This window comes from Pelophylax lessonae (genome assembly GCF_965119305.1).
Source record: "Pelophylax lessonae genome assembly, chromosome: 3".
Lineage (NCBI taxonomy): Eukaryota > Metazoa > Chordata > Amphibia > Anura > Ranidae > Pelophylax > Pelophylax lessonae.
Window position 1 is genome coordinate 201,994,725 of NC_138770.1, and position 18,988 is coordinate 202,013,712.

The 18,988-nt window shown below is 40.8% G+C and overlaps 1 protein-coding gene across 1 annotated transcript in view; it reads left to right on the forward strand.

The window, feature by feature from the left end:
* The window catches only part of MYO7B (myosin VIIB), a 545,169-nt gene that overhangs the window by 241,130 nt on the left and 285,051 nt on the right, over positions 1 to 18,988 (forward strand). Inside the window, exon 19 of the mRNA XM_082249873.1 lies at positions 5,762 to 5,856. Coding sequence (XP_082105999.1) covers positions 5,762 to 5,856 — 95 coding nt within the window. The remainder of the gene's footprint in view (positions 1 to 5,761; positions 5,857 to 18,988) is intronic.

Consider the following 18,988-nt stretch of genomic DNA (forward strand, 5'->3'; position numbering starts at 1 on the left):
GATTCATCACATACTCTTCCTGAATCAACTCCAAATCATCAGGCATTATGACAGTGGGACCAGTGGTCCAAGGAGTGGGAAAAGGTCTTCCCATCAAAATCTCAAAAGGTGACAATTGAGATGTTTTACTTGGAGTCGTTCTTATCTATGCTATGACAGCAGGTAGGTATGCCTCCCATTGTACAAATGTTCCACCTGTGGCTTTTCTCAACTTCTCTTTTATGGTCCTGTTCATTCTCTTTACCATCCCCAAGTTCTGAGGATGCTAGGGAATGTGAAATTTCCACTCAATTGCCATCAGCCTTAAATCTATCTGTGTTACCTGTGATGTGAAAGCTGGACCTTTGTGTAAATCTATGATCCAAGGACAACCCCATCTAGGAATGATTTCCTTACACAAAACCTTGGCTACTGTTCTAGAGTCCTCTCTGTTCATAACAAAAACCTCTACATTACCTTGAAAACCTGTGCACGATTACCAACAAATATTTACCTGTACTTCCTTGTGGCATGTGAGTAAAGTCTACCTGTAATTCCTGAAATTGGCCCTTTGGAGGTAGTAAATGTTTATGTTGGCCATGTTTATTTCCAACGGGGTTATTTCTAATAATGCGACAAATAATGCACCTGCCTAACTGATCCTAAACTCTGGCCTTGAGATTTTATAAGCAAAATCTCTACCTGAGTTCTTGTAATGTCAACTGCTGACCTTTGTGTCCTATACCATGAAACTATGCAATCAGTATGGATGCACTTTGTTGAGGTATGCCTATTAATCCCCCATTTGTCAGTAGGCTATATGAGTCTAATGACAATCCCTTCTTTTTCCAGTACTCAGAATCATTCTGCGTGGCAGTGAGTTGAAGTTTGTGTAATAGTTAATGTTCTGGAAGTGTGGAGGGTCCTAGTATAGCCATGGACAAAGTAGCTTGGGGTCTCAATGACAGCTGAGCAACCTTCTTGGTTTCTCTGTCTGCCAATGCATTACCAAGAGCTACATTATTATCGGAGGTGGTATGTGCCTTGCATTTAATTACTGCTTTAGACCTTGGTTTGTGTATTGCTTCCAGAAGATCATTTACCAGTGAAGCCTGTGATCTACCTTTTACCATCTGCAGCCATGAAGTCTCGTCGCTGCCAAATACATCCAAAATCGTGCGTGACACCATTTGCATATTTGGAGTCAGTGTAAATGTTGACATCCTGTCCCTCAGAAATCTGACATGCCTGTGTAAGTGCGATCAGCTCGGCTGCTTGAGCAGAATTGAATGGGAGGGGCTTTGCCTCAACTACTGTGTTAGGGAGTTGAACAATAGCATAGCCTGACAAATATATGTTATCATTTGGTCTTGAACAAGAACCATCAACAAAAATGTCAATAATGCCTGGCTGTGGGTCTTTCATCAAGTCAACGCTGGGTGCAGTGTCTTCATGTTTGACTTGTACACAATCATGTAGAAAGGAAAATAGTGCTCTGCACTGAATAAAACTAAAACAATATAGTATAAAATGATGGTTTAGGAGAACTGCTGCATATACCTATTACAAGTATTCTAACACTTGAAAGGCAACAGGATAGGAGACAATGGTAATGCGCTATTCTCCCAAAAAAAAAAAAAAAAGTGCAATCAATACCTATTAAGTGCTACAAAATGGCTAAAATAATTTGAAATGTGCAAGTAACAATGAATAAAGTTAAAAATAACCACATATGTAAGCAAAGAATCCAAGTGACATAAAATATTAATAATGCAAGCCAGATATATAAAAATGTAAATGTAGTAATGAATACATATGTGCCTTAATAAAGAATAAAGTGCTAATATTGTGCTAAAGCGATGTGATAAAAAGGGGTCATCCGTGATGTATCACAGAAGTGATTTGTTAAAAAGTTCATCTGAAAAGGTGCTCGGCCTGCTGGAAATTAAGTGCTAGAAGTGACAGGATCCAACGAATTTCATGTGCAAATTACAAGGTAACCTCTAAATGGTTGGTGCTTAGCCTCTTCTCACCCGGTGTGCACCTGTGAGTACAATGCGCACTCACCTGAAGCACACTTGATATGTGCAAAAGCGGCAAGCCAGTAATCCTTCCTCTCTATGCTCGCAGGGATCTTTGTTCTTTCATTCTGGTTATCATGTCCTCATATTCAGTATATCTCAAGGCATCACACAGTATCCCAAAGGAAGAAAAAAGGTACTCATAGTGTAATAGGTAAAAAACAAAGTTTATTGAGAAATAAAAACACTTACATTTCAGTAAGGTGTAGCAGATGAAGTAAATAGCCAGCTGATTGCACTGCTGTTTAGGCAGGGAAAGTGGTTGTTGGAGCTCTATCTGAGGATCTTACCATCCACTGCAATGATCAAAACGTCACTGATTGACTCCTCCTACGCGTTACGTCACATGACACGTGACTTCATCAGGGCGGGTGAGCCTGTTAGAATTTATTTGCTGTGCTACTCACTGCCAATTTGGATTGCTTTTGGATGTCCCATGGTCCAGGACTCTTATCCCTTGTCCTGTAATGTAGGATTAGGAAAATAGGATGTTTAACCACTTAAGCCCCAGGCCTATTTCGGACACTTTTTGTTTACAAGTAAAATCAGCATTTTTTCCTAGAAAACTACTTGAACCTCCAAACATTATATATATATATATATATATATATATATATATATTTAGCAAAGACTCTGGAGAATAAAATGGCGGTCATTGCAATATTTTTTGTCACGCGGTATTTGCGCAGCAGTCTTTAAAACGCCATTTTTTTGGAAAAATTCCGAAAAATCACATTTAACTGCATTTAAAAAAAACGAAACAGTAAAGTTAGCCCATTTTTTTTGTATATTGTGAAAGATGGTGTCATGCCGAGTAAATAGATACCCAACATGTTATGGTTTAAAATTGCGCACACCCGTGGGATGGCGACAAACTACGGTCAATAGAAATCTCAATAGGCGACGCTTTAAAAATTTTTAATGGTTACCAGTTTAGAGTTAGAGTGTAGCTCTTTTTTTTTAAATTATTGCTCACTCTCTGACGATCACGGGGATACCTCACATGTGGGGTTTGAACAGCAATTTCATTCGCGGCTCGACTTCCATATGCGTTTTCTTTCATGCGCAAGCTAACGGCAACGGGGGTGGTTAAAATTTTTTATTTTTTTTTCCTATTTATTTATTTATTTTTTTTACTTTATCACAGGTTTTTTAAAAAAAAAATCTGATCACTTTTATTGCTGTCACAAGCAATGTAAACATCCCTTGTGACAGCAATATGCAGTGACAGGTACTCTTTATGGAGGGATCGAGGGTCTGAAAGACCCTAGACCCCTCCACTACACTTCCATGTATTCAAAATGACGCAAATGGCATTTTTGAATACACTCGTTTTTTAAATTTGCCGTCTTTAGCAGCAGAGTAACCCGGACGTGACGTCATGGATGCCGCCTCCGGGTTACGTCATCGGAGACCCAAACAAAGCCGCTTCCAGCTTTGATCGGGACTCCATCCAGCCGGGGGACGGAGGGACAGGAGACCCGGGCAAAGCCGCGGAAGGTGGCGGGAGGGGGGGGGACGTCCCCTCCGGCTCGCCTGGGGAACGACCGAGCGGCTCCCGAGCCGCATCAGTCGTTACCGCCGGAAAGCCGACCGCCGGCTCTAAACAACAGTTTTGGGGTGATGCCTCTAGCTAATACCAGTTATGAGTCATGGCATAGTTGCATTGCCTTTCACATAGGCAAAGGAAGTTCAAACATAACCTAAATGTCTGATAAGGAGCACCAATGTTCTTCACTGTGAAAGTGCAAAACCCCGAACCTACGTTCCCGAAAGGTGGCTAAAAATTACCCATCTTGTATCCACAGGGCAAATTGTTGGCGAGTAATTACTGGTGTTAGAACAAAGAGGGTCGGATTTGACAAAACTGAACCCCCCCATATTTCGCATCACTGTTATTGTGACTTCAATGGTGGGGTGGTTGAGAATATGACATGGAACATCACGATGTAGCCATGGCAGGCCTCCCAACAAACACTCTTAGAATGCTTGTTCAAATTGTACCCATCTCTTCTCTTGAGCATCACAGCCTAAAATTTGTGTACGTTGTGCAGTTCAGTGCCTCCTAGAGATTTTGGTCTAGTCTAGTTCCTGATGAAGCCTAGAGACCTTTCCTGTCCATAAAAATCTCCCAAACTCACGCCTCAGTTATCTAAGAAAAGATCCTGGTATATTTCTGAGAAAAGTCTAGAATCTGTACAGTAGCCTAGGGAGTATGTTCATCTTGAGTGCACTGCTTTGGCCAAACCAAGATAGCAATTTGGTGGACCATCTGGAAAAGCCTTTTCTAACTTGAGTCAAGAAAAGGGGAAAATAAGTAGCAAAGATATCCCCAACCACTGGAGTGAGAAAAATCCCCGAATATTTAAGGTGATGTGGATTCCATCTAAATGAGAGGTATGAGCGTAGGCTTTTGAGCGCCGATTGCAAAAAGGTTTACGTTCAACGTTTCTGACTTTTGTAAGTTTACCCTAAAATTAGCAAGTTTGCTATGTGTTTTAGGTTCAGCTAACAGGTTAGGTAACAAAGTTATCAGGTGTGTTATAAAAAATCATAAATCATTGGCATACCCTGTCTCTTTATGTTCCCCTAAGTTTGTAGAAATGCCCCAGATTTTGGGGTACTTCCAAATCCAGCCCAAAAGGGGCTCTAATGTCAAAATAAAAATAGGATGGGACAGTGCACAGCCCTGCCTAATGCCGCTATTACTTTAAAAGTGTTAGATAATAATCCTTTATTTTAATTGTAGCTGTTGATTTGAATATATTGCACCTATCCGCGTCAGGAAATTCACCTAGTCAAACACCTTTTTGGAGTCTGTGGAAAGGAGCATGAGCAGGAGTGTCTTAGTGCGCACCCAGTGGATGACATTTATGGACCTAGTAGAATTGTCTTTTGCTTCTCTTTGGGGCACGAAACCCACTTGGTCGTGATTACCAATTTTTTGAATCAGGGATAACAACCTAGTTGCTAGAATTGTCGTAAACAATTTTAAATCTGCATTTAACTGATAAATCGGGAATTCCTTTCTTACAGTTGTACAGACAGCAATAAAAAAAAGAGAGAGGGTTTAAACAATTCCTACTCTATCCAAAATGTAAAAAGATCTTTTGACCTTATGTACACTTTAGCCAAACATTTACTAAATTTCAAGTGCAAAAAAAGCTAAACACTATAACCACCACCAGTTAGCAATTGCGCTAATGCCAAAAATAGCCTGCATGTACAGGATAATATAGTTCTGAAAGGGTGGGTAACAGAATACAAAAATAACTTTGCTGCTCTCAATACACTAGCGGGTACCAAAAACTGAAAAAAAAAGAAAAAGAAAGAGAGAGCACTATGCACAATGAGCCTGTGCGCTCTCTCTTTCTTTTTGTTTAAAAAAAGCAAAACAGAGCACATAATTCAATTAGCACATTTTTATTGACTCAGATCACCAGTCATAATTATATATATTATATACACTTAGAATGAACTTAGAATTTAGTTGCTCTTTTATTATATTTACTCTAAAGATGCTAAAATATATCACAAAGTCCAAAATATTAGTGAACATTTTTATTCTAACATGTACATAACAAACCTTACAATAAAATACTGTGCAATCAGTGTGTGTATATACAAATGTTTCTGCCAGGTATTTTTTTCCTAATTTATAACTAATATAGAATTTGCTTGTTTTTTTTTTCTTTGTTCAGGATTTCCATGACACCAAACTGGAAGTGGAGAGAGAAAAAGCACTCATTCACAAAGCAGTCATTATTCAGAAGGTTTTGAGAGGGTATAAAGACAGGTAGAGTAAACATTGCATATTATTATTGTTGTGTTTTCTTTTCTTTCTTGTGACTGTCACTGTACTCAGTGTTGTGTTTTAGCAGTGGAGACAGACTGGTAACAGGTCACTATTGTTAATAATCACACAAACTTTCTGCTCCAACTCCTCCCACTATCTCCTAAAGTGGAAGTAAATTCACGCTGTTACTCATTGTGAGCCGGCAAACAGTTTTTTTTACAGAAGAGATATATACGGTCTCTTCTACAACAAAATCCACTTACCTGCCTGTTCCCAATGCTCTCTGGCATGCAAACCTAGCTTTGCATGTGCATCTCCGTCTACAGTGCCATCCCAATCCCTGTGTGCCGGGAGGACATCTCTCCTTTGCATGCGCAGGAGCCAGTCATCCCGGCACAATGAAGATGGCCGAAGACTGGCACACAGAAGAAGATGCTGGTGCAGGGCCCATTGTAGGAAAGGTAAGTAAAATTCTCTCTAGTTATACTTTGAAGCTCTTAAAGTAGAAATACCATAACATTTCCTTACAATAGCAATACACAAAATGTAATACACAACATTCTCCACCCAGTTACACTTCAAAACTTGATGACATTATAAAATACATAGTCATGTGCCTAGGTAAAGTTTTGGTGTGCTCTGAGCACTCTACAGATCATGAGAATGTAAGGTGTTGTCCAGGCCTCCAAATGTTTGTAAACAACAAACAAACACAGGGGCGCACAGGCCTAGTGCATTATCCTTTGGTTGGTTTATTAAAAATAAGAAGATTAAAAATACTCACAAACGAGTTTCTTGGTTAAAAGCATATCATGTAAGGAACGCAGTCCTCAGTAGTATGATCCGAGGGTAAGTTATCCCTTTGTTTAGTAGTGGCTAACGCGTTTCGAGGGTTAGCCTCTTCCTCCAAATGTTTGTGGCTGTGAGGTGGAGCTAGACGCATCATCCTAAGTAAGCCTATAAGGAGTAGTGTTCTGCCTTATCAAAGGGTCTTGAACAAGTACTAACCTGCTCACCTGCCAAGCTGATCAATCCTCATCGCTTTTGTTCTGTCTCAGAAGTGCAAACAGACTGTTAAGGGATCACCATCTTTATTATTCAACCAAACTTCCTGCTCCAACTACTCCTACTGCAGTATCTCCCAAAAGTGAGTACACCCCTCATATTTTTGTAATTATTTTATTATATCTTTTCATGTAACAATACCGAAGAAATTACACTTTGCTACAATATAAAGTAGTGAGTATACAGCTTGTATAACAGTGTAAATTTGCTGTTCCCTCAAAATAATACACAGCCATTAATGTCTAAACCTCTGGCAACAAAAGTGAGTACACCCCTAAGAGATAAATATCCAAATTGGGCCCAGTAAGACATTTTCCCTCCCGGTGTCATGTGACTCATTAGTGTTACAAGGTCTCAGGTGTGAATGGGGAGCAGGTGTGTTAAATTTGGAGTTATCACTCTCACTCTCTCATACTGGTCACTGGAAGTTCAACATGGCACCTCATGGCAAAGAACTGTTGCGCTACATAAAGATGGCCTAGGCTATAAGAAGATTGCCAAGACCCTGAAACTGAGCTGCAGCATGGTGGCCAAGACCATACAGCGGTTTTAACAGGACAGGTTCCACTCAAAATAGGTCTCACCATGGTCGACCAAAGAAGTTGAGTGCACATACTCAGCATCATATCCGGAGGTTGTCTTTAGGAAATAGACATATGAGTGCTGCCAGCATTGCTGCAGAGCTTGAAGGGGTGGGAGCCAGCCTGTCAGTGCTCAGACCATACGCCACGCACTGTATAAAATTTGTCTGCTTCCAGAAGGAAGCCTCTTCTAAAGATGATGCACAAGAAAGCAAGCAAACCATTTGCTGAAGACAAGCAGACTAAGGACATGGATCACTGGAACCATGTCTTGTGGTCTGAGGAGACCAAGATAAACCTATTTGGTTAAGATGGTGCCAAGCGTGTGTGGCAGCAGCCAGGTGAAGATTACAAAGACAAGTGTGTCTTGCCTACAGTCAAGCATGGTGCTGGGAGTGTCATGATCTTGGGCTGCATAGATGCTGCTGACACTGGGGAGCTACTGTTCATTGAGGGAACCATGAATGCCAACATGTACCGTGACATACTGAAGCATAGCATGATCCCCTCCCTTTGGAGACTGAGCCGCAGGGCAGTATTCCAACATGATAACGACCCCCCAAGACAACCACTGCCTTGCAGAACTGAGGACAAATGTGATGGACTGGCCAAGCATGTCTCCAGACCTAAACCCTATTGAGCATCTGTGGGGCATCCTCAAACGGAAGGTGGAGGAGCGCAATGTATCTAACATCCACCAGAAGAGGACTCCAGTGGTAACCTGTGAAGCTCTGGTGAACTCCATGCCCAAGAGGGTTAGGGTAGTGCTGTAAAATAATGGTGGCCACACAAAATATTGACACTTTGGGTCCAATTTGGACATTTTCACTTTCGGGGTGTACTCACTTTTGTTGCCAGCGGTTTAGACATTAATGGCTGTGTGTTGAGTTATTTTGGGGGGACAGCAAATTTACACTGTTATACAAGCTGTACACTCACTACTTTACATTGTAGCAAAGTGCCATTTCTTCAGTGTTGTCACATGAAAAGATATAATAAAATATTTACAAAACATGTGAGGGGTGTACTCAGGTTTGTCAGATACTGTACATAGTTAGGCTGAAAGGAGACACATCTAGTTCATCTATTTTAACCAATAAAAAATGTAATAAATAGAAAATCTCTATATGCACAATCCACAGCTTCTCCTTTGGGAAGGAAATAAAACCCTATAAAGCATGGTCCAATTTGCCACAGAAGGGGCAAAACTCTTCCACATCCCCCAAGAGGCAATCAGATATTTCATGGATCAACAATCTCTGGTGTTACTATCCAGTTATATTTTAAGCATTTGGGAGTGCATCCAGCTCTTTTTTAGAACAGTCTACTGTGCTAGCCAAAACTAGTTCTTAAGGGAATCTATTCCACATTTTCACAGCTCCTACTGTGAAGTTCAGCTAATCTTTCCTCATAGCTGAGCTCCTCCGTGCATCTTATCATTTTTGTTGCCCTTCTCTGAACTTTCTCCAGTTCTCCAATATCTTTTTTGTGAATTGGAGGCCAAAACTGAACTGCATATTCCAGCTGAAATCTTACTAATGATTTGTACAGGGGCAAAATTACGTCTCTCTCTCGGTCTAGAGTCTATACTTCTTTTAATACAAGGGGGTTGGACAAAATTATGGAAACAAGTGTAAAATAACAAAATCATTAACTTATATGGTAATGGATCGCTTTTGACATCCAAGGCGGCCTATATTCTCCTGGCAATATACAAATATAAGTCTTGGATGGTAGATAATGGAATTTGACACCACTCTTCATGCAAAACACCTGGTCACAATCCTGCGCAATGTGTCTTTCAGTCAGTTGAGCGTGCCCTTTGATATTGTACCTCATAACACCAAAAATAAATTGGCAGCTACAGTCACCGAGGCACCAGCTAAGCCGCCACTAGCAGCGTATGCAGTAAATGACAAAAGTGAGGCTTTCCACCTGTTAGCTAGGTGTCTCTTCACACAGCGGAAGCAAAATATGTTACTTCAATTTTGCTTTCAATGCGAAACATGTCATTACTTTTACATCTGCAAATTATATAGTGTTTTCATATTTTTGTCAAACCCTTGTATTTTACTAGCTTTAGAATTGTATGCTTTTTCAAATCTTTAATGTACCAGAACACCCAAGTCTTTCTCTTCCATAAACTCCCCCAGCTGTTCTCCTCCTAAAATGGATGATTCATGCATGTTTTTAATCCCCAAGTGCATAACTTTACATTTATCAGTATTAAACCTCATTTGCCACATACAGTAGTTACCCAATTAAATTGCGCATTGAAGTCAGCTTGTAAATTGGAGAAATCCTGAGACAATATTCTACTACAAGTGTGGAGTCATCTGCATACACTAATATGGTAATTTGAATCCCCAAATCTATATAATTTATAAAAATGTTAAAAAGTAAGGGTCTTAATGCTGAACCTTAGGGTACACCACTAATAACCTTAGACCATATTGCTCTGTTGTATTTAAAACAGATAGATGAACTGCACCAGTGTCATTGGACCCAGTATGCATACGGTGGGAGGGGGAAGTAGGACACCCAGGACAGGCAATGACATTAAATTATTATACATAGCTACTTTAGGCAAATCATTATGTACAACAGCTGGTATTAGAAATTGTTAGAGGGTGATACTGAGAAATGTGAGCAAGTTTTATTTCAGAAAATAGTTCTTCAAAAATAGGGGAGGATTATCATCATTAAACAAAAAAGCAGAAGACAACACTATCTAAGTGTATCAGTTTATTAAAAACAGTTTAAAAAATAGTTAATACAGGCTCATCGTCAGTCTTTAGCTGGACTCCAGCTAGTAATTAAAGATTGATGATAAATCTGTCTTTCTTCTACTCTTGTGATTTAATCTTTAACCATTTTTAAACAGTTTTTTAATAAAGTGATACACTCAGATGGTGGAGCCTTCTGCTTTTTTGTTTATCGTAATGCACAGAGATCATCCAAAACTCTACTAGAAGAGCTGCAGCCATCATTCAAGTGATTCTCCCTAATTGGACTTATTTACTTTGGGGCTTTACTATTCTTTTTTTCACCATTGAGTTTGTTTTTTTTTTTTTTCTATCAGGATTATCATCATTTACTGTTGATAAAAAAGTCAAGTGCCATGAGGCACTCTCTCAAGCACTCACAATCGACCTCTGCAGTTTAATATCCATTTACTGTGGGTGACTCTTGAAGCTGTTAAGAGGTGGCAGGAAATACACAACTGTCATTGAGTTCATGGAATTGGTAAAGCACAAGTTCCAATGGAAAGGGGAGATGGGTGTAATGGAATGTAAAAGATGATCCGCAGCTCTCAGGATTTAACATCAAGAGGAGATACACAGTACAATTGCAAACGAGTAACCAAGGCGCTGGATCATAAATAAGCAAAGTTTATTAAAAGTAGCAAATCATTTACCTAAAAAACAGCAATAATGTCCCCTGCGCAGAAATAAAACCAAAAAAAATCAACAAACTAATAATGATACAAATAAATAAATAGAAGCGTCTTGAAGCTTTAGAGAAAGCCATAAATGTTACTTTAAATTAAAGAATGACTATACCGGGCTCATTCAAAAACTATACCTGCATTAAGTGCTAAATGCATTAAAAGTCCCAATAAAGTGGTGGTTCCAAATTATAACAAACTTGAAGTGAAAAAAGCTGAAGTCTGTGCCTTGGAAAATAAATGACACTCAAAATAACAAATAGTGCTCTTCCTCTTCATCCAAATAGTAACACTCCACACTCACCAGAAATATAAGACCTCTTTTTGCAAAGAAGGTCACACTCACTTGGAATAAGTATATCTCCCAATATACAACATATACTCGATCCACCAATGGAATCCTAAGTCTCTAGCTGGCTAGATGGATCATCTCTTGTAAAGTGCTCCTGTGCCTTTAAGAAATCCTGCATGTGCCTCATTCACAGGGGAGAAAAGTAAAGAAATCTCTCATTGTGTAGCATGATCAATTTTTATTAAGAAGCAAATAAAATTACACTTACATCAATGAGAATTATCATAGACATATGAAACCTCAAAAATGTCAGTTTGCATTCCACCTGTGTTCCATCCACCGGAAGTGACATGTTTTGAAAAAGTCCCACCCAACTCATTTCATCAGCAACATCTGACCTCATCAGGAGTCGCACATCAGAACATTATATATACCCCTATTGCCGCCTACAAGGTCTAAGTCAATCCATTCAAAATCAAAGCCGCCCTTTGACTAAAAAGCAATTAGTGACTACTCCCTATATTGTAAGCAAATATTTTATTTATATCCAACACCCTTTGTGAAAAAATATATTTATTGTTTATTAAATTATATATAGTGTTACGCAAAGAGACCTATGGTGGTCAATATGGGAACTCAATATACTACCTTGAATTGATAAGATTATATATAGTGTTCCGCATAGGGACCTCTGGTGGTCAACATAGGAATTACATATGAAACCTGTGACAGACCACCTGGAATGCAGCCTGGGTGCTTTTGCCAAGATACAGCTTCCTCCAATCTGGAACCAGGAACAAGACGACACTAGCTTATGTGGAAATTGGAACTGACTTTATTGTAAATTCACACAGAATATATATATATACTACAGAAGATCAGGTAAGAGCTTGATCACATTATGCTAAACAATGCAAACTGTAAACAGTAAATCTAATGAACAGCCAGCCAACATAAACAGTAAGCTAATTAACAACCAGTCACCTAGACAAGCCTAGGTGACTCCGGTCACTGCCCACCCTGACAATGCTTGATTAATCAGAGATCCCACCCCACCTCAGACTGTTCGGTAATAGTCTACAACAGTCTATGAGACAAAACTCATACAATGTTCCAGCAGTCTGAAAAAGTGGAATTAATTTATCGTCAAAGATTTGGTTGTTGATAAATATTTTGGTGCCAAGTGGAGGGGCTTCTCAAACTCAATCTGCAGGAGGGCCACTATATATACCCTGACCATTAACCTGTACAAGATTAATACTGTACCTTTCCACCCACTCAAAAAAGGTAAGCTTTATTGTCCTTATTCAGAGAATTAAACCAAGCCTCGCTCTCAGCACCTACCTCCAAAATCCTCTGTCCCAGTTGGGCCTGTCACATTTCTCCCCTATTAAAGGTAGACTAACAAGGTCCCAGACCTCCACCTGGTCTGGAACTGAGTTAGTCGGACAGAGTGAACCCACATAGTTGGTCCACATGATTTCCATTCTTGGCTGCAGGGAATAGTTGTCATTGGTAGGTGTGGGGCAGAGGTCGAGGACACTCTGTCTAGCTGCCAGCGCTTCAGCTGGGAGGTCTTTGCCTTTCCAGAACTCAGTCTGCTGCTGGGGAGAGGGGCTGACTACCCTGATTCTGTCACATACCTGGTGGAAGAGCCTGACATGGTGAGGAAGGCCTCTCGTACACCTCTGACTTAAGGCCCCAAATAGAGTAGACTGGTAGTGCAGAGTGGCACGAGTGCCTATTAGTCTTGCTAACAGCAAGGCTGGATGGACTCTCAGGAACAAGTAGGGGAAGATCAGTAGACCGCAACAAAGCAGGAGTGCCAGATGGACACCAGTGGAATATCGGGAGAGGCTTGTAGCAGGCAGGTCAGCAGTGATTGAGACAGAAGCAAAGTCAGTTGAACTGGTTCATACACAGGCAAATGGATCAGGTACAGATGCGGAGACAGGAGAAATGTCCGAATGCAGGCTGAGTCAGTAACAGATCAGTGGAGCAACAGCAAGGGGAACAGGCAGAAGCATGGTCAGAGGCAAGCTGGGATCAATGCAGGCAGAGTTCAGGAGTAGTCAAGACAAGCTGGGGGCGATACAGTAGTCAAATGCAGATTTACAGGTTTCAGGTATGCACAGGAACGCTGTAGACAAGACCGCACTGAAGCATAGCACAGGCTCAGTTTAAATAACCAATTGGGTACCAATACAAGCAACAGAAGCGCGTGCAAGCAACATATGTACGTGCACAATTCCATCTCCCATACGCTCATCCAGCTGCTGGACAGATATTTCTTTGGTATTGTCTCCCAGGTGCGTCGATCTTTACTGGAGAAGAAGGACCATTTCCTCTGCTCCTGGGTCATCATACCGCCACTGGGGAGTTGGACTGACTGCCCAATCTCCTGAAGCCCCTTCCAGCCACTGGGGAGGAATGCCAGCCGCATACCTTCCCGGGTCCTTACACTGTCACTGGGGAGTAGAAACACTTACTACTTCTCCCTTAGGTTCCCATGTCACTGTAGGTGTTGGGCAGCGGTAGTAGACCCTCTCTCCGGCTGCCAATGCTTCTGCTGGGGGCTCACTGGGTTGTTCATCCTCAGCAGGAAATAAATCCCCAGTCTCTGGAGCTGGTGGCAAGGATAGATGTTCATTATCTCTTCTTCCTGGATCCCTGGAGTCATTGAAGGTGCTGGACAGAGGTTGGCAATGCTCTGCTCCAATGCTAGGGGACGCAACATCCTTTGATGAAAAGTCAATTAAATCCATGCTTTCTGGGATCTGGGGCAGGAGAGTGAGGACAGCTTCCTCTCCTCCCTGGTCCCTGAACTGCCACTGGGGAGATGAGCCAGCTGCTCCATTTCCCATTTCCTCATCTGTCTGCTGGACAGATGCATTCCTCCATCCATGCTCATCCTGTGCAGAAACAAGTTCATCAAGGTGGGTTAAAATTTTCTGCATCCGCCATAAGAGCTTCTCTTCCATAGCTGTAGATGGAGGTGGGCAAAGCACACTGTTACTCCGCCCCATTGCCGACACTTCAGCTGGGATTTCAGAGCTGTCAGAGCCTGGCCCAGCTGCTGAGCAGCTGTCTGTAGGTGATCTCCAGCCCCCATTTCTGAATAGCTAGAAACTCTGTAATCCATGATTTTCTCCAAATGCCACTCCAGATCGCTCCCAAGGTCAGGGTCCTGTGACAGCCTCCCGTACAACAGCCCCAAGCCACCTTAGCCAAAGCCTTCCATCGGGCTGTTGTCCGCTTTCCAAGGACATACTTGGGCTTCATGCCACCGGAGGGCTCTGTAGCTTTTATCCATCTGCATCTCTGTCCAGACAAGCCTGCTTAACCTAGATGTCCACTGCTTGCGCAGTTGTTCCCCCAGTAACAACACTCACACTTCGTACTGCAACCAGTACCTTTCCTGGATGGAGAGGATAATTTTTTCCCTGATGGCGCTGCTCACGGTCTCGCTACCCCCTTCCTAATTCCTCTTCAATGGTGGCTGGTATCTGTACCTCTCCTCTTCTGTTAACTGGACCTCGAATCCCGGTGGTGGTTTGCATATCCCGGACTGCAGGAAGCATCCCATTGCTGCCACCAAATTTGACTGTCCCCCTGGCAACCAGTTTGGATGCTTCCACCAAGATACAGCTTACTCTAATCTGGAACCAGGAATTATAGCTGAATATTGCACACAAGAATCAGACAACACTAGCTTAGGTGCAAACTGGAACTGACTTTATTGTAAATTCACACAGAATATATACCACACAAAATCAGGTAAGAGCTTGATCACATTACCCTAAACAATGCAAACTGTAAACAGTATATCAAATGAACAACCAACTTAAACATGAACACTAATGTAAATAAGCATTAAGCTAATCAAAACACAAGCCTAGGTCACTTGGGTCACTGCCCACCCAGACAATGCTTTGAATTATCAGGGACCCCACCCTACCTCAGACTGTCCATACTACTGTTTGTTCAGCAGCCTGAAAACATGGAATTAATATATCTTCATAGATTTCTTGAGGGATGTTGTTGATAAATATTTCTGTCCCAAATGGAGGTGCTTCTCCAACTCAGGCTGCAGGAGGACCACCATATTTCCTCTGACCATTAACCTCTACAAGATTAATATTGTAACTTTCCATCCACTCCAGAAAGGAAGCTTTACAGTAAACCCCCCTCCATTGTGGGGGTTACGTTCTGGACCCAGCCGCGAAAAGTGAAAATCCGCGAAATAGAAAAACCCTATTAAAATGCATTGTAGGCATGTTTTTTTTTTACTGTCACTGTACGTGTAAAAGCATTTTAAGGTCTTTAAACACACTTTTAAAACAATAGAAACTCATTTAAACACATAAAAGATACTGAGAGACATAGCAAGAGCTATGGAAAACACAAAAATATTAAATTTTTAATGATTTATATAATAAAATAACATTATAAAAAAAAAACGCAATATACCGGGACCGCAAAAACTGAACCGCGATGGAGCGGGGGTTTACTGTATTGTCCCTATTCAGAGAAATAATCCAAGCCTTGCTCTCAGCATTCATCACGTTGTTGTCCATCATTAGAGAATGATCTGCTCTCTCCATGGGATCAGAGGCTGAACTGAGCTCTTTACCATACTCTGACTGGAAGAAGCAGACAAAATTCCCAGTCGCCTCCATGGGCCATAATCAGTGAGTAGGAGGCTTGCCCCTAGACCCCTCCAAAAGCCCCTGTCTCAGTTGGGTCTGTCATAAAACCCACAATAATAAATTATATTAACCTCCCTGGCGGTAATCCTGAGTGTGGCTCTTGAGTTCATTTTCAGTACCAAAAGCGGTAACCCTGAGCCACACTTGGGATTACCCAGTGGGGAAACTTACCTTGTCCCTATGATCCCCCGATGTCCTCCGGCTAAAGCCAGTGTTCTATCAGAATACCGCTACCTATTAGATTCTGCAACCGGAAGTGACGTTCGGTCGAGAAAACCTACTGAGCATGCACCATGCGTTCCAACATGCACACTATGCGTTCCATTAGCTTCCTAATGTGACAGAACATAAAGCAGCAGCAGACGTGTTCTTACACCCAAGCAACTCCCTGAATTTCTGGCTGATTTTAGCAGTAAACTCACCTTATATACTGAAATAGACTATTTCACCACGACCGAGTGAAATAGTCTATTTCACTATATAATCAGTTTGTTGCTGAGCAGTGCGGGGTGTACCAAGATGGACGTCGCCACCTTCTACCTGCAAGTTTCTCGCTATATTTACTATATTACAATAATAATAGCAATGTAATACTAGACATTAAAAGAAAAACGGGTGTTACCCATGCTATGGACTAGGCTAGGCCCCAACGAGTCCATATATAGATTAGGAACAACCCAAAGGATGGGACTTTGAAGGTGAAGTTCGCTTGGTATATATAGATAAATAATAATGTAAAACCATGAATAAAATACAAAAAAGTTTATTAATACAAATTCATAATAAAATTGGATCACAAAAAGTGATACTAAACATCAATACATAGATGTAGGATATTACAATTGGAGAACCATATCTTGCGATGATTGGGTCACAAGGGTCCGACATGTTTCGCCCTCATTACATGGGCTTCTTCAGGGACCTTTAGAAAGTGGTGACCTCCAAATAGATTCTAAATGTAGACAACATGTTATAAATCTTCAAACAATTAGACAAAAATATGTAAGCATGAAACATTGTATAAGATTTGCTCACCAATTATTGTATTCGGGGCATAACATATGTATCTGTACCCAAGGGCAAATACTGTGCACCCATCCGGGGAGTATACCACTCCTGGACACAGTCCAGCTGAACACATCCTCCCTAAATGACAGGGACTGAACCGAAACGTGCCAGACAACAGAAATTTTCATCTATAGGATCGATAGCCTCCCAATATATCCAGGTCCATGTCGCTGATTGGCTGTGATAACTACACAGTTATAGATTGTATTTCTACTTCATCCCTTTCTTCTTTTTGATCCAAGGGAGGCAATAATTCCTTTACTATCGATCCTATAGATTAAAATTTCTGTTGTCTGGTACGGTTCGGTTCAGTCCCTGTCATTTAGGGAGGACATGTTCAGCTGGACTGTGTCCAGGAGTGGTATACTCCCCGGATGGGTGCACAGTATTTGCCCTTGGGTACAGATACATATGTTATGCCCCGAATACAATAATTGGTGAGCAAATCTTATACAATTTTTCATGTTTACATATTTTTGTCTAATTGTTTGAAGATTTATAACATGTTGTCTACATTTAGAATCTATTTGGAGGTCACCACTTTCTAAAGGTCCCTGAAGAAGCCCATGTAATGGGGGCGAAACATGTCGGACCCTTGTGACCCAATCATCGCAAGATATGGTTCTCCAATTGTAATATCCTACATCTATGTATTGATGTTTAGTATCACTTTTTGTGATCCAATTTTATTATGAATTTGTATTAATAAACTTTTTTGTATTTTATTCATGCTTTCTCATTATTATTTATCTATATATACCAAGCAAACTTCACCTTCAAAGTCCCATCCTTTGGGTTGTTCCTAATCTATATATGGACTCTTTGGGGCCTAGCCTAGTCCATAGCTTGGGTAACACCCGTTTTTCTTTTAATGTCTAGATTTATTAAGGATGTGGTGTAAATTCGCTTGGTTTAATGGCATTAGAGTTTGGCACCTAAAACAATATTTAAAGCAATGTAATACTGTTATTCAGTCTATAAGGTCAGTTTACTGGCAAAATAAATCTAAAATTCAAGACTTGCGTGGGTGTAAGAAGATGTCCGCAGCAGGGAGATTAAGGACATCTATTGGTAACAAATATATAAAAACATTTTTTAAATGTTTAACCACTTGCCTGGGCACTTATATCCCTTTCCTGCCCAGGTCAATTTTCATCTTTCAGCGCCGACACCGTACCCATATGAAATTTTTATAATTTTTTTTCACACAAATAGTACTTTCTTTTAGTAGTATTTAATCATCACTGGGTTTTTATTTTTTGCTAAACAAACAAAAAAGCCTGAAAATTTTGAACAATATTTTTCATAGTTTGTTATAAAATTTAGCAAACAGGAAATTTTTCTCCTTCACTGATGGGTACTGATGAGTCAGCACTGGTGAGCACTGGTAGGCAGCACTAAAACAGTAGACGACACTGAATGGCAGTACTGATGAGCACTGATTGGCACCATTGGTGGGCACTGATTGGCAGCACTGGTGGGCACTGATTGGCAGCATTGGTAGGCTTTTGTTTACATCATGATTAGCTGTCATTGGACACCGCTGATCAAGTGGTAAAGGGCCACTATGATTGGCCATTTACCCCTATTTGGGATCAGCTCGATCAAGCAATGATGTCCATGGACGCCCTCCTGGCTAAGTAAGCCCACGATGTAGCCATATTTTGGCTATAGCGGGGGCGGGAAGAGAATAAGTCCTCACTAGAGACATCTATTGGTCATATATGAGCAAATTTCTGCAAAATCCAAGATCTTAAATTTGAAATATTAAGATTGATCCAATTTTGATTGGACGAAGTTATTGTTACAAATGTTCATTAAAAATGAGAAATAAAACAATTTAAATCTTTATCCATGTTCAAGCCAGCTGGACATAAAGTATTTAACTCAAAAATCCACTTGGTTTCATTCATGGAAATGGCTTGTTACAACCCCTCTACTCCCATACAATCCTATCAATACCACAAAA